General features: G+C 36.3%; 1 protein-coding gene across 2 annotated transcripts in view; it reads left to right on the top strand.

Moving 5' to 3' along the window:
- LOC125655749 (adhesion G protein-coupled receptor B1-like) overlaps positions 1–26,406 on the top strand; it is a 48,219-nt gene that overhangs the window by 8,839 nt on the left and 12,974 nt on the right. Inside the window, exons 2-8 of one of the 2 annotated variants that reach the window (XM_048886211.2) lie at positions 116–3,923; positions 5,868–6,497; positions 9,714–10,001; positions 14,313–15,731; positions 23,273–23,404; positions 24,022–24,224; positions 25,547–25,687. In XM_048886211.2, coding sequence (XP_048742168.2) covers positions 3,728–3,923; positions 5,868–6,497; positions 9,714–10,001; positions 14,313–15,731; positions 23,273–23,404; positions 24,022–24,224; positions 25,547–25,687 — 3,009 coding nt within the window. In that variant the 5' untranslated portion in view covers positions 116–3,727. The remainder of the gene's footprint in view (positions 1–115; positions 3,924–5,867; positions 6,498–9,713; positions 10,002–14,312; positions 15,732–23,272; positions 23,405–24,021; positions 24,225–25,546; positions 25,688–26,406) is intronic. The other variant, XM_048886213.2, reaches the window with a different exon arrangement.

The following is a 26,406-nucleotide window of genomic DNA, read 5'->3' as shown; positions in this document are numbered from 1 at the left end:
AGAAAGAATGATGTGAAAAGTTACGACACATTTGGTGAAGGTAAACTTAGTATTCATCGAGGGAAACTATTATTTTTTTTTTTCTATTTTAATTTAGAGTTAACATTTATTGCAGGTAAATTCTCAACAGCATGATGTTGTTTTCAATCAGCAGTCTCATACTAGCAACCCTAGTACAAAGTACCCTGTGTAAGTATAACGGGCACTAGTACAAAGTACATTGTGTAAGTATAACGGGCACTAGTACAAAGTACATTGTGTAAGTATAACGGGCACTAGTACAAAGTACATTGTGTAAGTATAACGAACACCTGTACAAAGTACTCTGTGTAAGTATAACGGGCACCTGTACAAAGTACCCTGTGTAAGTATAACGGGCACTAGTACAAAGTACCTTGTGTAAGTATAACGGGCACTAGTACAAAGTACATTGTGTAAGTATAACGGGCACTAGTACAAAGTACATTGTGTAAGTATAACGGGCACTAGTACAAAGTACATTGTGTAAGTATAACGGGCACTAGTACAAAGTACCCTGTGTAAGTATAACGGGCACTCGTACAAAGTACCCTGTGTAAGTATAACGGGCACCTGTACAAAGTACCCTTTGTACGTATAACAGACACCTGTACAAAGTACCCTGTGTAAGTATAACAGACACCTGTACAAAGTACCCTGTGTAAGTATAACGGGCACCTGTACAAAGTACCCTGTGTACGTATAACAGACACCTGTACAAAGTACCCTGTGTAAGTATAACGGGCACTCGTACAAAGTACCCTGTGTAAGTATAACGGGCACTAGTACAAAGTACATTGTGTAAGTATAAGAGACACCTGTACAAAATACTCTGTGTAAGTATAACAGACACCCGTACAATGTACCCTGTGTAAGTATAACGGGCACCCGTACAAAGTACTCTGTGTAAGTATAACAGACACCTGTACAAAGTACGCTGTGTAAGTATAACAAACACCTGTACAAAGTACCCTGTGTAAGTATAACGGACACCTGTACAAAGTACCCTGTGTAATTATAACGGGCATCTGTACAAAGTACCCTGTGTAATTATAACGGGCATCTGTACAAAGTACCCTGTGTAAGTATAACAGACACCCGTACAATGTACCCTGTGTAAGTATAACGGGCACCCATACAAAGTACTCTGTGTAAGTATAACAGACACCTGTACAAAGTACGCTGTGTAAGTATAACAGACACCTGTACAAAGTACCCTGTGTAAGTATAACGGGCACTCATACAAAGTACCCTGTGTAAGTGTGTAATTATAACGGGCATCTGTTCAAAGTACCCTGTGTAAGTGTGTAATTATAACGGGCATCTGTACAAAGTACCCTGTGTAATTATAACGGGCATCTGTACAAAGTACCCTGTGTAAGTATAACGGGCACCCGTACAAATTATCCTGTGTAAGTATAACGGGCACCCGTACAAAGTACTCTGTGTACGTATAACAGACACCTGTACAAAGTACTGTACCCTGTGTAAGTATAACAGACATCTGTACAAAGTACTCTGTGTAAGTATAACGGGCACCTGTACAAAGTACCCTGTGTAAGTATAACAGACACCTGTACAAAGTACTCTGTAATTATAACGGGCATCTGTCCAAAGTACCCTGTGTAAGTATAACGGGCATCCGTACAAAGTACTATGTGTAAGTATAACAGACACCTGTACAAAGTACGCTGTGTAAGTATAACAGACACCTGTACAAAGTACTCTGTGTAATTATAACCGGCATCTGTACAAAGTACCCTGTGTAAGTACATGTATAACGGGCATCCGTACAAAGTACCCTGTGTAAGTATAACGGGCACACGTACAAAGTACCCTGTGTAAGTATAACGGGCACCCGTACAAAGTACCCTGTGTAAGTATAACGGGCACCGACTACATACTATGAGTTACTCTTTGTAGTTTACATTTATACACTATATTTTATGAAGTGTCAGGCTGAGGGTATAGGTCCCTTAGTTTACATGAGATTCGTATGTGTAATATATTAGCAGATCATAGAGAGGCAAAGAAATATAATGCTCCACAAGGAATCCAAAGCGCACTGCTCGGAGTAGATAACGAAATATTTTTGTCATTTACTTTTTATAAATATCTTGATACATCACAATAAATGTTTTATGTACAGGAAACAAAATTCCTGTTATTTGAAGACTGAATGACTCTAAGTGATGTCTTAATTAGTAATGAAATACTTAATATTTAGATTCACGTATATTGTGGTTGTATATCAACATGCTTATGTCAATATACAACTAGCTATTTCTAATGCAAATAAACCCATCACCGGGACTCAAAATTAAATGTAATCAAGTGTTGACAGAGAACTGGTACACGAGGATGGGGGACATAACGCCGCTGTGGTGTTCTTGTTTAATCAAACCGTTCCTGTATTTCTTGATGCGCGTTCTGTGGTACATGTAGGTCCGTTATAATACTTCGGCCGTTTGGAGTGTGTTTATCGTCAAAAGTCAGGCGTTGGCAATGTTTGGTCTGCTAAAACTCATGAAATGTTTGCAAAAACGAGATTCATACAGTTTTTTTGTCGGAGAATCGCTTCCTTCTACCGTTACGCATTCCGAGGCTGTTAGAGAGGGACTGGGGTCTGTCAAATGTGAAAGCCCCCGTGTTTGTACTGTTTATTCTACACATTGATATGGCTGAAGATAAACGAATCAATTAAACATATGTTTTGTTTACAAATTAATGGACAACAACATAAAGATACAACAACACTAACCTGAAATCTCTCTCTCTTTCTCTCTCTCTCTGATTTAAAGAAAATAACAATCCAAAATTACAACATTTATACACTTTCCCCTACAAGCTCTTCTGGCAATTATGATGATATCTACAATACTAATATTATTTTTGGAGAAGGCTTATATAGGCTGCAAGCCTGCTGCCTAATCCATTTATGTTTCATACATAATAAAATATTGTTTAAATTTAAATTAATACTAATATTATGTAATATATGAATATTAATAAAGATATGACACATTTATTTTTATAACATGAAAATGATTACAGGCACTTGTCGATATTCATTATATTTATTAAACATATTGTAAAACCTGCACCAGGAAAAAAACTTGTGTCAAGCGAGATAACTCTGCAGCCATCACTTGAGTTTTCACGCGTATCTCGGAAGCGAAACGTGAGATCTTGGCACAACAATACCGACACTTAATGTTCAAACCATGATTATCCCTCATAATGAGCAGAAAAAGGAAATATAAACTCGATCGGTATTTAAAATTCCTCTTAATTAATGTCTAATCGACTTCAGGAACTATATCGCTTTCCAACACCCCCAGTTTTAGCACCATTGAAAGAACAATTCCCCTTTGCTAGAAGACATTAGAAGCGCGTGGTTCTGTATACCTCTTCACATTAATAGCGCCACGAAGATAGTTTAAGATAAAAAGGCAGATCTATACGATCTTCAGCAGTAATTGGAACCTGCAAAACTGTTCGTACATGCTGATTTATCATTGTGCATCTCATTGGGACATTATAAGGAATCTCTCTGAGGCGTGATTTAAAAAAGTGAAGGATTATCATAGTTCAATTTAATAAAAAAAAAAAAAACCTATATTTGGATTTCGTGAAACTTAAAAGTGTCAAAACATTTTTGCAACATGTTAAAAATTTGTGGAAGTGAGATGCAAGTAGTTTCAGCGAGATGTTTGTGAGACTATTTAGACACGTCATTATCTTATTGTCCTGGGTTTGTATCTCAAAATTTGAGACCGCCGTCGATCATAATGGGCATCTAAAGAATCGGACATCAGAAATTAATTTAGAATCCGGAAATAATTCACTTGTTTTGTACGGCATTCTTATAAATAGCCGCTGGACGAAGCCCGTTACAAATGATCGTAAGTATGTACGTATATATATATATATATATATATATATATATATATATATATATATATATATATATATATATGACCAACGACACCAACATTTTGAAAATTTCAAATGTTCGGGACAACCCGCCCTTATTTTTTTTGTCCTCGTATCTAAATTCATATATTTTATTTGGAATTATATATATATATGACTAAAAAACTGTTTGGGCCTTGTAAATCTAATAACAAAGGACTACCTATTACGAGTGTCATATGCCTCTCAGAAATAAAAGTGAAACTCTAAAGATGAAAGGTGTAGGCGAGGTTCGATCATGCTATTTTGTCATCAGAGTAAGGTGCACTCATTTAATCAAGTTCACGTGTTGCGTGTTCAGTACTTAAAACTTTGTAAAATATCTAACACCTCCCCTACAGGCGCCAGAAAAAGAAGAGAGAAAAAAGCCCATCCATAATTTTTTTCATTAAAGCCAAAAGATTCCCGTGAAGAAATCACAACATTAACGGAATATGATACACAAGAATATACATTTACTTAATAAAAAAAGTCTATCCAATACTTTTATATTCTTTAGTATACAAATATTCTATATATAACGCTGAATTACACATGAAAGTTTTGTGAAAACAACATTTACGGATTTCTGTTCCTGATTTTGTTTACGGAGGCGGTATCTCAAAATCTCCCTTCCCCCCAGATACAAACTATTTACTTGATTTTATCACCGGAATTTTAAACAACTGCCCGCTCCTCCGCTGTGTGTTTATTTCACTCGTCAATAGACACCCCCCCCCCCCCTACTGTACTAACGGATCTAAAAATGTACTAACAGATCTCGATATGGACTAACGGATCTACCGGTAGACATGTACTAACGGATCTAGAGATGTACTAACGGATCTAGACATGGACTAACGGATCTAGAGATGTACTAACGGATCTAGACATGGACTAACGGATCTGGACATGGACTAACGAATCTAGACATGGACTAACGGATCTAGAAATGTACTAACGGATCTAGACATGGACTAACGGATCTAGAGATGTACTGACGGATCTAGACATGGATTAACGGATCTAGACATGGATTAACGGATCTAGACATGAACTAACGGATGTCGAGATGTACTGACGGATCTGGACATGTACTAACGGATCTGGAATGTACTAGCGAATCTGGACTCACGGACCCGGGAAGGGAATGTTCGATGTAATCTCTCTGATATTTGAATGCAAAATCTCACAAAGATATGCAATATAAGAAATGAGATGGAATACATCTTTTTTAAATAAGTCTAATGGCTCTAAAATACTTCAGTATAAGTAACATTGTGTCGGGGTTCTCCTTGTTCAAAGATGCACGTGTTACATAATCTCGTGTCTCATCATAAAGACATGATCTTTTAAACAGTACACACCGTTCAGCAATTCACAAACAGGCAACAATCTTGAATTTCTTTGAACCCATTAAGTTTTCTGAGGCTGATACATCAACCTCTTTGAACGAATTTTTCGAGAGAAAAAAATAATTACAAAGAAATGTTCCCCTCATTTAAGACATTAACAAAACGTGATGATAATTCACACGTGCAATGTTTGTTTTACTACTGGTATCGTTTTGTATTGTAGGTCGCATCTTTCTCTTTTCTCTCTCTATCTTTCTCTCTGTCTCGCTCTCAACCTGTCTTTCTTTCTGTGTTTATAGCCTGCTTTTCAAGCCCTTTCTGTAGTGAAGAAAATATTTATAAACTAAACAAGCACGTGATTTAAACGTGATATTTATTAAGTATATTATACAGTACATATCATCTATTGAGTGTTGAAATCATTTCAGACATTCAGTAGTTAATAGGATCCGTATTGATATATAATATGAATAAAGAAATTATTGACTGCCTAGTATGATATTAAAGATTTATCATGTAAATCAGTTGTTTTACTTTCAGCCCGGCCAGAATTGGTGTTGGACGCCTACCCCGCACGTGTGCACGAGAACTCTCCCCCGGACACTCTCATCCTGACCATCACAGGATATGACAACGCCACGGGTCAACCACTGAATAAACTGTCCATGGAAGATAACATAAACACGAGATACTTCAAAATCACCCCTACAGGAAACCTAAAGTGGTATCTCTCTACTCGAAAAATCATGAACAAACCCGAGAACTACACGTTCGAATTCCGGATCTTTGGATCATATGAAGGCGTTGTTAGAGACACTCAAGTGAAAATAATAGTTTCTTCGGAAAATATTTATGCGCCATATTTCTCAATGAGACTTTACAAATTTGTGGCACTTCGAGATTCTTTGAATCACAGTCTGAACACACTGGGAGCTGTTTCCGCGACAGATGAGGACATAAGGGGCTACAATGCCATTTTTCGGTACTTTATTTTTGAACCCGAAGCCTTGAAATATTTTAAAATTGACCCAGAGAATGGACAGATAGGAATTATATCCAACTTCCCGGAGAATATGACCTCGATAGCGTTCAATGTTACAGCTATAGATTCGGGGTCGCCCATCAAATCTTCCAGCTCCCAAGTCTATGTGGAAATCACTGATCTGGCACGTGAGTATTTGCTTCCTTTGAAGTGGTGTCAAAGTCCAACGTCAGTGTGTTTTGAATGAAACAAAGAATTAATGAAAGTGCTCATTTTTCAGTTTCTTTGAATATTATTTTCACTCTCAATACATTTTGAAACAGAGGAATATTTGATATCAGCTGTGACGGTAAAATACATTGTAGAAGTTGCAATAAAAATCTAATCTCTTCGTCAAGGTAACCGCGATTACTCATGTTTTCATCTGAGATGACAAAAGTTATTTCCCCTTCACCTGTCCAACCTGATGGCTAAACAGATCACGTGACAATAAAAGTTGTCAATCCCCGCACAAGCTTACAAATATCTCCTCATTGACGGTTTCGCTCTAACTTAGAGTGTCATAGGCATAGATGGAAAAAAAAAATCGAACGAAATCGACAATTGACAAATATTTTGGTGTACTTCCGACATGCCTATACCTTGTGTTCTCGCTTGTCAATTTAAATGACTCGGATATTTGTATTTCATCATTCCCAGGACTTGTTTATCTGGTACATACATGTACATTTCCCCATTGTGTCAGTTTGTTTATAATGTTTAAACATATTTGGTGATATTTCTTATGTAATTATTCAAGATATAAATACTTAAAATTGGGCGGACTGATTTAACCTATGGCAGCTAAGGTCAAAGCTTTCTGATAGGTCAAAGTTTATGGGTCAAAGTTATAACTAATGAACTAGAGCATTGCACATGTAGGAGTATAGATTTTAAAACGCATTTTCTTTAATTTCTAGAACATGAACATATTTGGTTTTCAAATAGTCAGGTTTAAGTTGCTGTAAACATAATTATTTAACTCAAAGGAAGATCGAAATTCATGGATCTTCTTATTTCCTCATTTTTCTGATATTAGAGCCCCTTTAACTTAAACAACCTCAACAGCAAACACAAAACCAACAACTACAATATCAGCAACAACGATAAACATATTTTGATAAACATTTTTTTATTTAAACATCAAAAGGACTGGAAACTCGTTCTGACCACTTCGTAGTTACTCTAGGTCTCATCCTTATATAACTAATAGTTGTCATGGACAGAAATTATTACAGAATAAAATTATATACGTGCTGTACAAATAAAAGTTATTATAAAAACTTATTTTAATCTACAAGATCCATCTCTATATTTGTATACAGCAGCCAAAATGATGTGGTCAGGTCCAAAGACAATTTTGTATTGCTCCAAAGTAAAAAGTGTATACACTGCGCGTGTCTATAATGTTTAAATCAAGTCTAAATAGACAGTCTAATTATTTCAAACATTAGAATGCGTTTTTACATACAACAAAATGGCATGCAACTTTCTGTTTTCCACAAGAAAGGATTATCAATAATATTTCGTTTGAATAAACCGTGATCAAGAATAGCCGTACTTGATTTGAATCATATCAATATAGCATTTTATCTTGTTTACGATTTATTGTACAATACATGGATTCCAGCCATCCCAAACAATTGTAGCATAGGTCTTATAAATGTTGTATGCGTTTTAATAGGGTTTTTTTTTTACCAATGAAAAAATCAGGTTTTTAAGAAGTCCACGTTTTCTATATGCACTCCGTTACTATTAATGTATTGATAACAGAACTAAATGACGATGGACTGGTCTGTTGCCATGGTATCGGTCTTGAAAATCCTATTTGTTTCCCAATGAAATTATACACTCAGTAGTATACTGCCATTGTTTTTGGATGGATTGAATTTAAGTATATTCATTTGTTGAATTATTTTGTTTTAAAGATTGAGGTTGTGGTTTGACCTATGTTCAGTCTATTCTGAAGGCTAGATTTGATACCATATTTTCAGCAACACCATTGACAAATATCAAAAATAGGGGATGCCCTAAATCATTAGAACCATGAAAACATTGTCAGAATATATACAGAACAATTGGGGAAAGGCGTCCTTAGTTACAGAAATTGTGACCAGTTCCAAAAATGTTCATTTAAAGATCGATAAAATATTTTAAAACCAATTATACACATTCTTTGTGCTGCAAATAACGAAGACAGATCGATAATTTCAATCACGCACCCCCCGTGATGGGCGATATGGAGTGCGTAAATTTCAGGGAGTGTTTGGGTAAAAATTCTTGTAGAACGTTGTTGTTAGTGGTGTTCCTAATTTCTAAATAGTACGTCACTAACGCCCGCTCTCCGGCCACTACAGCCCGTGATTAAAAACGGCACATCTTAGATCAGACACTATCTGGATGGAAAACAGTATGTTAAAACCCGAAAAGCAATCAGCGTGTCTTTTAAGAAACGATTTAGTCGGATCTTGACATTTGAATACGTCATGAAAGGTCTGGAAATAACTGAAATCCTGTCGGCTTATGTTGTCCGTCGATCTGTTTGTTGTTGGTGTTTTAAAACTCATCTAGCTTTGCTTAAGCAAATGTTTCAGGCATCTCGGTTGATAAATCAGCAAGCTATCGATAATTGATCTTTAACAATCAGCGAACCCCGCTAATCTAGATAGATTTCTTCGCTCCCTTTACTTGATAAATCGGTAATTTATTGATAATTGATCAATGAAAGGGAGTTCCAAATGTAGATGGAATGGGACCTGCCGAAGCAGGTGCGCTGCCTTTCGTTTTTGTCGCCGCTCGAGCTAAATAGCCCAACACGCGTCAAATACACAGGTAAAAGCCGCGTACTCTTGAGTCGTCATCAAGATAAATGGTCACTCCGGGGCACTGCACAATTTTATCTGTTTAGATGTACGTGTGATGAATTTATATCTTTCTCGGTGAATCTGTGATCTTCTTCGTCACTTTTTGCCTCTGCTAGTTTTTTCTCTAATATTTCAGTTTAAAGGATAAAAATTTTGCGGTCCTTTTTCGATGAAATGTCATAATTACTGTTGTTCAATACTGAACATGTCAAAATGACGGAGGGACATTTTGTTGTAAGAGAATTTCTAATCAGGAACGACGGCATTGATTAATACAGTATGGAGTACCAATAATTTTGTTGATTCTTCGACCTTTCATACAGAAAAAAAATGCGACAGAAATATTTTGGTTGCTCCCAGGATGAAAGCGAGATAGTGATTTAAAATTCTAATACAGAGGAGTGTACGTTTGAAAAAAAAATCGTTCTAAAAGTGTCGGTTCCAGTATTCTCTTCACAATGGATATGATCTCGGTGACTTTGTCTTTTTATTTCACAATAGCACCGGAAATATTTTGTGTGTCCGTGGAAGGCACTACAGCCAGGATCTGCTGGAAGGACAACACCAACGGGTCAGCGGTAGACCACTATCAGCTGCAGTTTGCCATTAATGGTCAGAATGTGACCAGTCACCCCGTGGGGATCGTGGGTAAGAGGGATGAGGTGTGTACTCAGGTCCGGGCCGGGAAACTACAGGCGGGAAACCGTCTGAAATTCACCATCAAGGTCTACAACAAAACTCACTGGAGCCCAGAGAGTGTGGAACGATTTGTCAACATCACGAAGGACGGTACGTCAACATCTATTCACTTTAAGGTCATTTGCAACATTTCTGCCATTTTTATTCTAAAACTATTTTTTCATCTCCTCAGTATGAAGAGTGCTTGTATGATTTCGCAATAGATTTAAATTCTACATTGTAGTAATATTACTATACTTCGTATATCGTCCTAGTTAGCTCAGTGCTTAAATACCCTAACTAGTAATGGAAGGGTTCATGGTTCGATCACCGACTGATCCGAAGAATTTTGTTCACTTCCTTGCTACAATAAGTCAGTCCATATATATATAAAACTTCCTGTAATACATATTTACGTATAACCTTAATTAAGAACTAAACACGCCCCAGTAATTGGAGTGCAACTGGGTAACTCAAATTTTATGTCCTCCATACACAAAAAGTATTTAACCATGGGGTCATTTACGGCGAGATATATCTAAATGTTTATATTTCCAATGTGTTTGCCTTTGATATCCTTACAAATTGTAATGATAGCCATTTCCTCATTAATGCGTTGCTTTTGTAAACAATGCGCGTATGAATCTTGCAATGATAAATTGAGTATATCTATTTTAACGGTTTCATGAAATATGTCGGCGTGAGCGTCGCAGTTCATAACTTCATGAATTTTTCAAAATGAAATTTATTTCTTAAATATATCATTTTTAGTTGTAAAAGCAACATTACAACAGTGAAATTCATTTCTGTAAGAACTGTAAGAATTTAAAACACTTTGAGTCATCAAATGTTGAAATAAATTAGAATGGAAACCTTCCTCAATTGATGCAATAATTTCTTTTGAAATAGTTCAAAACTTGTTCAATGTTTTTTGCTCTCTTTCTCAATCGGACTAACAATTTGATTGAACAACAAAGAAAGAAGCAGAAACGTTTTGAAGGTTAATACTTTTCGTGTTTTCGGAGGACAGCCATGGATATTTTCTGGCGGATTGACATGGGAAAAACGTGTAAACAATCCGAAAACAGAGACGACACGAATCGGTCTCCGATGACTACCGGAAGCGGAGAAATCAAATCTGACAACAAGAGAAGATCGTCCATGACCAATTTGATGTGGTCAATAACACCATTATCTTTTTTTCCATAGAGATGACATAACTAATTACACTTAAAGCAAAATTCACGACTGCATAGGTAAACACGAACTCGTGCAATTCCGTATTAGGGTTATAAAATGTACACTAAGTTTTGCTTCCGATACAAGCCTAATGTTTGCAGAATTTAACCTTCAGTAGAACAACCTTTATTCTACAATGTCAGTCTTATTTCCGATCCCACACCTTGCAATATCGTGGCCCACCCACATAAAATGATCGCAATATGCACATACCCCCGCTAGCGGCAGGTATCACGCAAGTTTCTCCGCCGTCACCGAGGTATTCAGACAAAAATTGTTGACTTTTAGGTTTTCTTAAAGATAAATCTCAAAAAACGGGAGATGTCACTTATCATGGTAACACACCCCACACATTGGTGTGAAGCACAATTTAACATGCGCCGATAATGGTTTTTATCAAATTCTATGGTTCAAACACTAGTGCAGCGCGAAACGTAATAAAATATAATGCAAGCCCTCAAAGTAGTAAATCAAAATAATAATAATAATATATATAAAAGATCGAACTATCAGTTATAACAGAAGGTTAATTTTATAAGAACAGACCACTGTATATTAAACGAATTGCCAAGTTCACATTTTTATTAATTCGTTATATAGCTTCTTGTAAAGCAATGCACGGTCAAGTAGCCTATTACAGTCCAATACAGGTTTATGAAATGTGTGTTTCTACCGTTAAGAGTGCAGCCATTTTGGCCCAGTGCACTTGAACTGCTCTTTGGAAAAGCAGAAAACATGGCGAAGCGATGTTTTTATTACAAGTAATTTCATAAAACAGCAATAACCATTATTCAGAGGACATTAAAACCCTAAGGTGGCCACTTATCATTTGTCTCAAAACCTGTATACGTACAAGAAAAGTGAAGACATGTTTTACACATCGTGAACCAGGAAAACGACGCGTTACTGCGGACGTCGCTGTGTTGTGACAGGCTGCTGCGCGGTCGCATTGTTGGAATTCTTTTAATTTCATGTAGCTATGCACAAAATTAGATCTTTAGAGCAAAAACTGTAGAATAACTCGTGTAAGTGAAACATATAATTAATTTGAAGAGGAATTAAGCGATTTCGTCACGACACAAAATAAGATCTTCACAGAACATAATGGTTTAATCCACAGTACATGTAAAACGAACCAAATGGGCGTTGTTAAACAAAATCACAAAACGCCAAATCACAATTAATTACTTATGATTTACTTATTGATTGATAAAGTAAAGGCATGGTTCCCCACTGCAGTAAGCTAGTTCTAGTTCGAAGTTTCGATAGAAAACAGATCAGTGTGTTCTTCAACAAAACGGCCAACAATTTGACGCAATTTAATTAACTTTGTTTAAACATATGCCAGATAATTAGATTATTTCGCGATTTACTTCCATGAATACGACACCTAACAGTGTTAATATATGAGAATTCCACGTCCGTGTTCTTTTTTTCCTTCAAGAAAATCAACTCATCTGCCAAAATGTATTTCCAACACGTTAATGTGTTCGATATAATCTTTTTTAAAAAAAGTGAAACAAATTTCCTATAATTTTTGTTAGTCTTTTGAATACCAATTCATTGCAGAATATGTAAATAATGAATAAGAACATTTCCGTTATATTTATTTTTGGGTAATATACCTATACTTATTTCTTGATTAGCGTGTTATTATATTGACCAAACAGGTGTTTTGTTTATAACACCGATGCATCATGTATAATTATCGCCGTGTCAATTAATATGCATATGCGCTCTATGCATGTAGATAACGAGGAACAATCACGACGAAAATAACTCGGCCTGGAATAGAAACGGAAAACTTGCAAGTATCGAAGGACCTAAAAGAAAGAAATCGTAGAAAACGCTTGGAGAAATAATAAAAGACGTTCTATTTTTTTCAGTTTATTTATTGGTTATTACGAGCTAGGGTATGTAAGTAAAATGAATAAATAAAATATGATATAAGTAAAATGAATTTTTCAAGTCGAAATCGTGCGAAAACAAAAATTGTTTACATGCCAAAGGTCAGCTTTATCGTCGTTTATTTCCGGTCTTACGTCACGATGAGACTTAAACCAAGCGGGCTGTATTTATATATACCTACCTGGATCTTGTCGCGTAGGTGACAGTATGAACATAATAACAGTATTTATCAATAAAATGAATGTGATGACCAACAGGAGTATGTCTTCGTCGTGAAGGTCATATAGAAGTACCAGTTTCATATCTGGACACATACAGCATTAACGTGTAAATACAATGTACATGTATATAAAAATGGATTTTGAAATTTGTTGAAGTAATGGCTTATCATGCACCATATACACTAGTGTGTTAGCCTTTTTAAATGAAACACCCCAGACCTTTTATTTTGATACATACATGGGTATAAAGTTAAAACAAATCCACAGTACGACTGTCATTTCGGTCGTTTTCATAGTCATGTACCTAATGGCGGATTTGAAAAGTACTCCCTCTCCTCAGCTTATCAACTTTGTCCAATTAATATCAAAACAACTTGACTACCGATTACTCCGTTTACCTAATCAAGATATAGGGCTCTCGGTGGGTCTGACCGGTCGACAGGGGATGCTTACTCCTCCTAGACACATGATCCCACCTCTTGTACAATTAATGTCCAGGGACCCGTGTTTGTCCAACTCTTTATTTTGTATTACTTATTCGTTATCTTCGCCTTTCATTCAAATATACCTATATGTAAAAATTTATACTGCAGAGTTGAATTCAGGTAGGTTGTTTGGAGTCACTGTTGGGAGTCGGCGGTATATATCGTGTAGATGTGTCGCCATCGCTAACAGCTGTGTCAGTGTCATATCTTCATACCATGCTTATACAGTTCTTGTCACGTGTCGGTTTTAACAACACAGTGTACAGAATTATTAATATACATTGTGTAAATGTACGCTCACTAACGTTTAATATCTACATGTACATTCTTTAGCCCTTGAAAATTAACGAAGTTAATACATGTAGGGATTTGTGTACTGTCCATTCCTAATACGTATTTACAACTTTGAATTTTTTTCTTCAAAAAATGCAATATTGTATGCTGAAATTTGTGTATCAGAATTTGCTTAGTCAATACCCAATAGTTATATGTATCATAGGGAGGAAATTTGGTTTGTTTGTGTCCTTGAATTCCTTTAAAGTAAAGTTTCACTGCTTTGTCTTTTTCAGGATTATACGGAGATTGCCCAAAATTTAGCAACTGTAGTGTATTTCAACCATGTCAAAACAAAGGAGTTTGCCAGACTGAACCCGATCTCTCTTACAAATGTAAGTGCTCAGATGGTTGGGCTGGACGTAATTGTACGGAAATAAATAAGTGTACTACGAACCCGTGCTTAAATAACGCCACATGTGAATTCTTATCCAATAACAATTTTCGTTGTAATTGTCCTTCTGATTTTTATGGAAATCTTTGTCAGTTTCATGACAAATGTATTTCAAATCCATGTTTGAATAATGGAACATGTTTTAAGCAACTTAATGGGAGTTTTCATTGTCAATGCCCAGAACATTTTTCGGGAAGTTTATGTGAAAATGAGGTTCTATGTTCGCCCAATCCTTGTGAAAATGGCGGAACATGCTCTTCAGCTTCGGGACAAATATCTTGCACCTGTCCCGATGGAGTTTTAGGGACAACATGCGATGTCCTTGATATTTGCAAATCTGGAAATCCTTGTGAAAATGGAAAATGTAGCATGTATTCTGATGGTACTTATAATTGTTTATGTGACGAAGGTTACGCAGGGGAGAACTGCACGGAAAGGGATGTTTGCTTCCATAATCTTTGTGAAAATAATTCAACTTGCGTGAGAAATGACACAATAGCAAAATGTTCGTGTATTGATGGTTTTTATGGCGAGCATTGCCAGTATGTTGACAAATGTCATGGAAATCCCTGTGAAAATGGCGGAACATGTAATGCTCTTCAAGATGGAAGTTTTGAATGTCTGTGTGAAAATGGATATAGCGGCAAGCTTTGTGGAGAGGAGGACCCATGCGTGTCCAATCCATGCAAATACGATGGAACTTGTAAAAAGGGGGATAACTCTACATTCACGTGTGATTGTGTCGCTGAGAAGTATGGTCCCACTTGTGAACACACAGACGGATGCAAGTTAAGCCTTTGTCAAAATAATTCCACGTGTAAGAATATATCCACCAACGGTGCCATTCAGTGCATCTGTAAAGATAATTTCTTTGGAACTCTGTGTGACAGATTCAATCCCTGCGACTCCAGTCCATGTCAAAATTCAGGAATATGTCAAAACCTGACAAATAACGGATATAGATGTCACTGTCATAGCGGATGGACCGGAAGTCAGTGTCAACACCGAGACAGGTGTCTCGACGACCTTTGTCAAAACCATGGGACATGTCATCCAGAAAATGATTCGTTCCACTGTGATTGCAAATCCGACTTTTATGGCGAACGATGTACCAAGTATAAGTTTTGTACCGCGGGAAAACTGTGCAGAAATGGCGCGAATTGTGATTTACTGGATGGCGAGGTTCGTCAGATGAAAATTAACGGGAGTTCGGCGAACATCACGAACTGGTACAAGTGCAGGTGCCCTGACGGATTTACTGGTAAGTACTATGTAATCTATTTCCTGACAGATTTACAGGTGAAAGCTTTGTAATCTAAGTCCTGGCAGATTTTCAGGTAATAACTATGTAATCTACTTACTTTAGTGTTGTCTGAGTTTACCGATGAATTCTTACGTTTTCAATCTGTCAATAATATACGAGTATTCAGTGCCCTCTCCAGACAAACCGGTGACGTTTCCATATGAGTGAAATATTCTCAAGAGGGACGTTAAACAATATACATCCAATCAAACTCACCTTTCTTACATGTGTATCTTTAAAATCAAGTTGCATCATGCTATATTATTTTTTAACTGATTTATATGAGGTAATCTTGGTGCATGTGACGTAATTGATTGACTGATTGATTGTTTTGATGTAATTGAACATGGTGTACACCCACGATAAATTTCTTAGAAGATTGCGTTTAGACAAACGGGTTGTCTTGATGGATGTATGTATGGGATGGAAGTGTTTAATAGAGCACAATACATGCACTTGTAGTATTGTACGGACAGTACTGTACTATATAGAAGCCTGTTTAAAAGGCTTTATTTCACGTTTGTAGAGTCCTTTTGCATGATTGGAACATATAAATAATTCAAGTCAATATCATACTTGAAGTTGTCCCTTATGGATCTGTGCTAGAATAGGTATTCAGTACCTGTTTGCTTGTCGTAAGAGTCGACTAAATGGGGCGGTCCTTCGGACGAGACCGCAAAAACCGAGGTCCTGTGTCGCAGCAGGAGTGGCACGATAAAGATCCCTCCCTGCTCAAAGTCCGTAAGCGCCGAGCATAGGCCTAAATTTTGCAGCCCATCACCGGCAATGGTGACGTGTACATATGAGTGAAAAATTCTCGAGATGGACGTTAAACAATATACAACCAGTCATACTTGAAGTGCTAAATGAATTTGAGATATTTAACAATAACCGAGCGGAGTCGACAAATAAGCAAACTTAATGACAGGGTCTAAGTGAAAGTATGCCATGTACATACTTAGCAATAATCCCAATCAAAACATGTCATCCGCTCTCTCATTGAGGTTTGTGTTTTACGTGACCACAACACAATGTGAGAACAATAAATGTCATGACGGTAAGACGATAACTGCCCGGAACAAGACAGTTCTCGGGCCGCCATCAGTTCCTGTTTAGTTATCTGTATTACATAGCGTACATGTATATGGGTGTTCAAGACCTCACGTGACCTACAGGTGTATCCTAACAGTGTTCTCCCTTTATATACTTGTAGCTGGTATCGATAAACGGTACCATTTCCAATGCCAAATTCTATCAATGTTTTTCCCAATCTAGAGGCTAAAAAACTGTCCAGAAACAAATTCTGAAGTCTACGTCAATCGTGACTCATAATTCGATTTGTATGAAACATTGTACGAGTTAATTATTTTCTTCATTTCCTCTTAAATAAAAAATAGAACTAGAAGTCAATAAAATGGTGCTCGTTTATAAAATTGTAAACAATATTTGTTGGTTCTATAAAATAATGTTTATTCAGTGTTCATTTCAAAGCAAACAAACACCATTTGCAGACATGAAAGAAACCATTTTTGCTCACATGAAAGAAAATTACTTTATTTTATTTTGACACATTTTTTTTCTTATTTGAATGGGTATCGGTACCATTCCCATTTGGTAGTAAAAATATCGCTGCCCAGGTATATTGTGTACACGACCTCACGGGACGTCCAGGTGTATCACAGACATCGCGTATCATTCTCTCACCAGAGGGCGCGTTACGCAAGCTTCACCTGCACCTCTGTCAACGCTTGGAATCACGTGACAATATAATCCCATGATATAAACAATAATTATCGGTTTCCTTTCCGTTTAAAAGTTCTGGTAACAGGTGATGACATCAGCCTCTTTTCATAGCCCACTGGCACTTTAAGTACATATTTACCATTTCGCTGTTTGTCTATTATTTCACAAGTTTTATCGTATTTTTACAGTCTTTCTTACTTTTGATTCCATGTTTACATTCGAATCTTCACCACATGGATGTCTTACATTCATCCGCACATTACGAAGTAGTTCCAAATGTAGGATCAGAAAACGGCGATTTTAAACAATTTACAGAAATCATCAATTTAATTGCACCAAAAACATTTCATAACATGACTAAATATTTAGTCCAAAACATAAATGTTGGATATTGGAAACTTTTACAAGATTTCTATAAAAAGCCGTTGACAGAGGTGTAGTGCGAGGAGCGCACGGAACTCTGGGTAGAGAATGATCGCGTCGTGGTGTGTCCTTTCTACCAAACCACTTACTTGGAACATTTTTTCAATGATTGATAGTTTTTATCAGCACCCATTGATCCTAAACACTAATTGATATCACTGACAAATATTTTTTTTATATTATATGATTCATGAGTCAGTCATGACTGCAGATTGCGTGAACTTGGGAATGTAATTTATAAAAAAATTTAAAAAATCCAGCATATCACAGATAGGGTAGAAACCGGTCAAACTCGGCGAACAATGACAGCTACTTTTGCAAATCTTTTCAAATAATCATCGACATTTTTCAAAATCCTAAACCCCTCATTATCGTCCTTATCTAGGGAAAATACACAGCGTGCATGTTTATCTAAGGGATTTCCCTATTAACCCGAAGAACACTTGGAGAAACTATATCCTTTATAGCTACCTGTAAAGTTTCTTACCTGGCTCTAATTACATGTATAGATGAATTGTACATTGATTGCATGCAGGTGGAAATCTATAAGGTGGAAAGGAATTTAGCTGTAGACATGATCTCATAATGTACAACAAACACCATATGATCATGAACTATTGTACCTGAAAGTTCCAAGCATACCTAGTAGATATCAATCTTTTTAAAAGAATCAGTATTCAATAACGTTTGGGTGATATGCTACAGTTTGTCTCAAGAGCTGGATGTGTGTGTTCCAAATGTGGGTACCCGTGTCCGAGATGTGGGTGTCTATATTCCTATCAGGTGTGGATATCCGTGTTGAAAGTGTGTATGTCCGTGTATCAGTTGTGTATGTCTGTGTATCAGGTGTGTATGTCTGTGTATCAGTTGTGTATGTCTGTGTATCAGTTGTGTATGTCTGTGTATCAGGTGTGTATGTCCGTGTATCAGGTGTGTATGTCCGTGTATCAGGTGTGTATGTCCGTGTATCAGGTGTGTATGTCTGTGTATCAGGTGTGTATGTCCGTGTATGAGGTGTGTATGTCTGTGTATCAGGTGTATATGTCTGTGTATCATATGTGTATGTCTGTGTATCAGGTGTGTATGTCCGTGTATCAGGTGTGTTTGTCCGTGTATGAGGTGTGGGTGTATATATCGGGTGTGGGTGTATGTATCTCGGGTGTGGGTGTATGTATCTCGGGTGTGGGTGTATGTATCTCGGGTGTGATTGTCCATTGTGTTTAGCTTCTTTCTTTGTTGTTTTACGTCCCATTCGAAAATGTTACACTCATATAAAGACGTCAACAGCCCTAAGTGAAATGCTTCAAAATTTTACCCATGCATACTACTAATGGCTGTAGCCGTTACGATTCTTTAATTTTTATCGTGTCAATGTCTACCGTGACACGGGACCTCCGATGTTAAGGTCAAATCCGAAAGACCCGTGCTGTTCATTTATCATGCCGGCTGTCTAGATGAGTAAAGGTTCTGGAATGGGACGCAACACAACATAAAAACAAACAAATCTAAAGTTGGACTCTTAACGAAGAAAGAATCACTACCCGTGTTAAAGGTATCAGGTTTGACACTGCATCGGGATCGAGAATCAACCCCGGCCTCCTGGTTGCGACGCAAGCAGCCTAACGATACGCCCACCGCGACTGATGGGCGTACGCTATTGTTTCACGACAAGGAGAATCATATTGTGTCTATCCATTGTCTTTCTGTCACACTAAAGATGAAGTCAATACTGGATCAAATGTTTACAGGTCTGGATTTGCTTTGGTTCCATATCCACAGGCAGTTGTTTCATACATGGGTCCCCCGTCCTTAATGATATTAAGGAGTGGGAACCCATGTATGAAACAAGTACAGATATGGACACAGGCACTTCATCTGTACAGAATAATCAGTGGAGCAAGGGGCCAATTTCAAGATTGAAGATCAAAAATGAGTTTCTATGTGGTATGGTCTCTGGTCAATGCATCTTCTAAAAAGTACTGTAATAAACATACATAGACGAGGGTTGGTATTTTATTATCAAGGTCAAAGTTCAAGGTCAGAATAGCAGTTGGGTATCGATACATTAATTGAACGCAAATGTTAAAAGACGAATTCTTAAGGAATGTAACACAACGAGAGAGAAATGGATCGTCTACTTTAGCATGCTAGATAATATCAATCAGGGTCAATATATTATAATTACCTTTGGAACAAAATGATTATTTTTCATGGATGCATATGTATTAGAGATTAGATTATCACACTTGACGGGAGATTATAACCGATAATGGGAGACGATATCACACTCGGAAAGATTTCTGTCCACACAGATGGATGGATATTGCGAATCTTGATACGATAAAAAAAAAATTGATCAATACATTAATTTGATGAAAAAGGGAAGAATATTTTCCTCTTCATCACTAAGTGTACATTCAACGTACTTCCATAGGTGCACCATTATCAACAATACCATCAAAGTACTGCTGTTGACTCGTCATTCTCAACAGTAACAACACAGTACTGCTCATTATTTGTCATTATTATTATTCCACGATACACACAAAATCGTGATACAACTTTCAAGACTTCCATGTTTTCAATTTATTTCATTAACATTTCTGAAAATCTGAAATGACAAAACTGGGAAAAGTAAACCGATAATGCGCCGGTCCTGTAAAAAACTGTCTACCTTTACACTATTGATGATAATTATGTCTAATGTGCGTCCTTTGATTAAATCTACCTCGAAGCGAATAAAAACAACAATCTCTTGCGCAGTAAATGCATGTAAAACGTCATTTCCTGTACCTGCAAGGTGGGGAAGGTCTACCGTCTGAATTCTGTCATTATTTACCTTTACTGACTGGATAATTGACGATTTCTGATTTAGAGCGCCCCACATCTTGGTTTTTTTTTATTTTGACAAAGAAAACAAAGTTACTACAAAACTAAAACGAATGTATATATCATTAAGATTTGTGCAAAGAGCTGCACATTAAATACATGTAATTCAACAAATGTATTGTTCAACATAATTCATTGTCGAATACATTTGAAGCAGGGAAATAATTAACTATACGTCAAATCTTCTGAAACGACACACAGCGGATATCTAACAGAAATTATTCGTATATGCAATTAGACCTAATAATATGAATTGAAATTTAGCTGCATAAATGTGTGAAAAATACTATAAAATGAAAATAAAACAGAAAACGGGTTAATGAATTCGTCAAGTACATTCAACAAAATACAGGTTCTCTTATTTTATCAAATTTCATCATTTTCTCTTTCACTTGGAGTGTAAAAGTGCGTGCACCGACGTGCATGCTTGTCTAGAATCGTTTCGGAGAGATAAAGAACCAACTACTTTATCTTAACTTTTCATTCATAATATGTTCTTCAACATCTATATCTTGTACATTTAAGTGTTTTGTACTTGTAAACAATCGAACAGGAAAAAACCCCGTAGGAATACCACGAATATCAGAATGATGCAATCCACGATTTAGGAAACCTTATATATTTCATTTTGAATGTTTATATCATTTCAACATGTGGGATTGCACAGAAAATTTAGTTTTTAGAACTACCACTAAAGATTTTTTTTTAGCAAAGAGAGTGACTACTTCATTGAAAATAAATAAAATCTTATGTCATTCTAAAAAGTGTACCTTTATGACTTGTTCCTAATCTTTCGCCGGAAGTAAATTTCATTGCATGAAGAAAAGTACATCGCTATACGAAGTGCACCGAGAAAGACTGAATCTGCACACAGAGAAATTTACAGGCAGGGCAAACGGCTTTATCTCTAGAGAACAAAGCAACTGCCCCGGGCTTCTAAAACCTTCAGCGTCGTTACAAATTTTATTTAGAATATGTAAACGATTGGAATCTAAATACTTCATCAAAATGTTTATGTGTTAGGCGCGCACAATGATTATTTATTTATTCAGAAATAAATACCTATCTGGTGAAAATGCAAATGCATTGGCGTGTCAAATTATTTTAACTGCGTTCTTTAAAAGATAGATATAGCATGACTTTGAGCGAAATAAACTGGAACACGCGCCATATGCAATTAATTCAAAGTAAGTAAGTATGTATAAGACGATGAATATACAAATGAGGAAGAGATAAAATCAAAGGTGACATTAACCATGCATAGGGAAGATTTGGCACAGTTTCGCTAAAGAAGAATATGAAGAAGTCGTCGAAACACCATATATTACATGAAAACTAGTGCGACTTAGTGTTAAAATAGTTCACACATTGATAATGCATGCGATTTGTGCTCTTCACCGAGAAGGATTAACAACAGTCATATTTTGTTAAAACATTTTATCGAGGCACAGTGCAACATAATACTTCAAACTTTGATGTTAATCCCCATTTCTCTTCAAGTGTCGCGAGACCATACATGCGCTTGTATTCTATATAACTAGTGAAGAAAGAATGCGAGAGTTTAATTCAGTATTCTGCATGTTGCACCGCAATAAAATTTTAAAAGATTCCCCACCGTCAGTAAATGATTAAAGAAACCCACCCTGCAGATCTAATTTGAAATTCAACCAAAGTTTGTTTTTAAAAGATGTTTTGCCATTTTCTTGTCATCACAAAAGCGATATAGCAAGTCCAACCTCCCATCTTTGGCAGACATAGTGACATTAAGATATGAACTTTAAGTCATGAAGGTCTGCTAATTTCGTGCAATGAACTTTCTTTCTTGTACATTTCCTGCGCAGAATTACGAAATAATGGAAGTGCTATTGTCCCTAGTTCATCCTAAAAATAAACTTTGTTTGGTAACTAGGTATAAACGACAACTTGAAATAATGACAGTATGTACATGAAGTTTGTAGATTGTTGTTTATTGGCAAAACAAGACAACGAAACATACAATTTCTATAATGTATCAACACAAAAAAAACAATATCAACGAAGTTAAATTCCACCGAAACTGATAAACTATATAACCCACTAATTTAGCTGAAGATGAGTGAATTCCATAAAAACTACAATATATTTATCTAATTCTAAATTCTAAATTCCAGGACCGCGAAATCAAGATTCCACGAAATCCGGGCCTCACGAAATCCACATCCCCACGATGTTGCAATTTTGTTAATCCACGAAAATTTTCTCAAATTAAAGAATTTGTTAAGTTAACCACAGTGTGCCCGTTTTATTTATTGAAAGACGTGTAATGTTTGTTTATTTCTTGTGCAAGACTTTGTCCATTTTATGACTTTGAGTATCATCTCAATAACAAGATAGAGATTTATAATGTATTAGGTGTACGCTCATACAGAAAGCCTTTTTACACTTATAATCGCCATCTCTGACAGGTATGCATTGTGACCAAGAGGCCAAGCCGTGTGATGGGGACCCGTGCGGATCTCAGGGGGTGTGTCAGGAGCGGGGACGGTCCTACATCTGTTACTGTCTGGACGGGACAAGGCGCCGAACTTGTATCAACGGTAAGAGGGATAAACTCTCAAGGAATAAGTATTAAGGAGGAATACACTGCAGAGAAATCTGATTTGAAAGTAGAGGATATGTATAATTATATTTTGAAATTGAAAAGTTTTCAAATTTATTTAGTAAATAAATGCAGTGTTAGTAGAAAGTAATTTGAAGAAAAAAATTAAAACCCTTGCTGGACTCGAACCTGTGATCTACAGATCAGCAATCGACATGTTAACTGACTGAGCTGCTCAGGCAATCAAATTTTGAATGAATATACAAATATTGCTGGTATTGATATTATCATTCATGTTTAAAAAGGAAAGTAATCATGATGATGATGTAGCATACCCCCTTTAAAAAATGTTAAATCTTTAAAAGGTTATTCAACTCCAGCACAGTTATGAAAGTAGTAACGAGAGTAAAAAAAACTTTTTACTCATTGTTACTTTGAAAAGATAGATACAGAACCACAGTTTTCCAAAAAAGTATACCAATAATGTTTCATGGGGTACCCATATGTTCCACCAACCGACAAAAATAAAAGAAGTTTGGGAAATATTATTACAATCAATGAATTGGTCAGTAGTTAGAAATGATGTGGAATACTCATGGTGTTCAATTGTTGTAGACTTCTGTCCGGCTGATGATACTGCGCTTGACCGCACCGGTCGACATCACTGGCCGAGGACGTGGGCCGGAGACGAGGTGCGCCTAAACTGTCCCCTTGGAACACGCAAGAATGCTCGTACGGGATATGCCACCCGGAAGTGCGAAGTCGGTCCGGGCGGGAAATACAAATGGCTCTCTCCTAACACCGATGATTGTGTGCAGGTAAGAGTTTGATGTGAAAATTGATGTTTTCTAGAGATGTGAAAATAATGATTCAATTTGATATCACAGTCATTTAGTTTTGAAATACAAAATCGATAAGTTCCCGATATATTGCCTATATATGATAAGAATATCACTATGCTGATTGAATATTATACACCTATTTACTGGGTATGAGGACAATAGCAAGTTTATTGTCCCCCAAGACCAACTATCTCCCGAGGTGCAGCCGAGGGAAATAGTTGCTGTCGAGGGGGACAATAAACTTGCTATTGTCCGAATACATATGTAGTCAGTAAATAGGTGTTTTATTATACCAAAGTAGACTTTACTTGTGTCAGACACACCAAATTGAAGTTTACCGGCCTCCAACTAATTAGAGTTATCAGACTTTGACGTCACACTTGATAACACAAGATATATTCCGAGAAAGAAAACGCGGGAAAATATAGCATCCGGTAAATAGTTTCGAGATTATTTCCCTAGGGTAGATAATTCAGAAACAATTTCACGGTTAACGTTATCCAGAAGAAATAGCAAATTTATTCACCTAACATTTATATATCAAAAACATTCTGAGGAATAACAAATTCAACTAGTTTCGTTATTTCTTCAGGAGTATAATCTTTGATGATGTTACAAATATTGATGACTCCTGAGGAAGTAAAGACACTAGTCGAGTATACTCAATCGGCTTTGTGATATTTTTTTATCATGCTACTACTTGTGTAGATTTTCTATACCCATTACAATATGTATCTGTGTTTATGTTAAAAATAATGTAGATTAGTATAATGTATCATACCATAAAAAGGATTTTCCTCCATTCAATCATAAAGTTAAGTACACTTTATACGAAACTGTTGATGCTGCATGTATTTCTTGAACTACATACAAAGTTTCTGGATGTCGGAACATGTTTGTAAGTCGCAGGTGTACTTCATAATGGCGCCTTTCTTTGAAGTGTAACTGCACCGCCAGGTTATCTAATCCATCACGTCTTAACTACCAGTCAAAGTCGTCACTGCCCCTGTTTAACGAGAGGTTAATTTTAACCAGGGATCGTAATTATGTCGATAAATTCATCGCTGTCATTTAAAGATCAGAACCGAAAAAACTATATTTCAACTTAATGTAAACCTCGCGCGTTTATCAAAGCATTTGGGTTTTCTTTTATTTCTTTTGCAATTATTTGCACGTAATAAGACGTTTTATAAATACCTGAAAAGAAACAAATATTAGATCCTCAAATTAAAAGAAAAATACTATTAGATTTTGTGTTAGTATATTATATTAATTATATGAATGGATTTTTATTGTAGCTGTCTCCAGCGGAAGCTGACGTCAGACTTCACGACCTTGTATCTTCTACAAGGGACAGACACTCTCTCACACCGGAAAAGGTGGCCTCCGTTACAAATGACCTTGAAAATCTCGCTATCTTTGCCAATGACAACGAAGCTGTAAGTGTGCTAATTCCATGCTATGATTAAGAGATTAATGTAGTCCGTAACACGTAATTTGATTGGCTGAGCAAGAATTCGTATTTTTCAATAAAGTGATTTGTTATGTTACCATCATGACGTCATTAAAGCTCTTTTTTTTTTTAAATTCATCTCAATAATATGATCGAAAGCTGATTTATCAAGTGGTAAATTAAACAATAAGGAATGCCATAGTAAAGTGTGTTCTTGGTTTATAATGCATACCTTGGTGTAGGTCACAATTATTAAAAGGGATTCCAATCTGCAATAAAATATATCTCTATAACAAACTTTTGTTATTAGATCCATTTCTAGAATTAAAAACATAAACAGTAAAGCATTTCAAAGTGAAATACAGTTTACGCAGAATATATCAAAATTCCGGAGACCGACCTGAATTGTTCATCATATCCAAAGTTCAATATAACTTATGTTAAACTATATAAATAATGTTACTGGTGATTTATTTTTACTTCAATATAACAGGTAGTTCAATATAACAGGTAGTTCAATATAACAGATAGTTCAATATAACAGGTACTTCAATATAAGTAACTTCAATATAACAGGTAGTTCAATATAACAGGTACTTCAATATAACAGGTAGTTCAATATAAGTAACTTCAATGAAACAGGCAGTTCAATGTAACAAGTAGTTCAATATAAGTAACTTCAGTAAAACAGGTAGTTCAGGAAAA

The sequence above is a fragment of the Ostrea edulis genome, chromosome 7 (genome assembly GCF_947568905.1).
Source record: "Ostrea edulis chromosome 7, xbOstEdul1.1, whole genome shotgun sequence".
NCBI classification, from domain to species: Eukaryota; Metazoa; Mollusca; class Bivalvia; order Ostreida; family Ostreidae; genus Ostrea; species Ostrea edulis.
The sequence above is the reverse complement of the archived record's forward strand: the minus strand, read 5'-3'. Positions and strand labels throughout refer to the sequence as shown.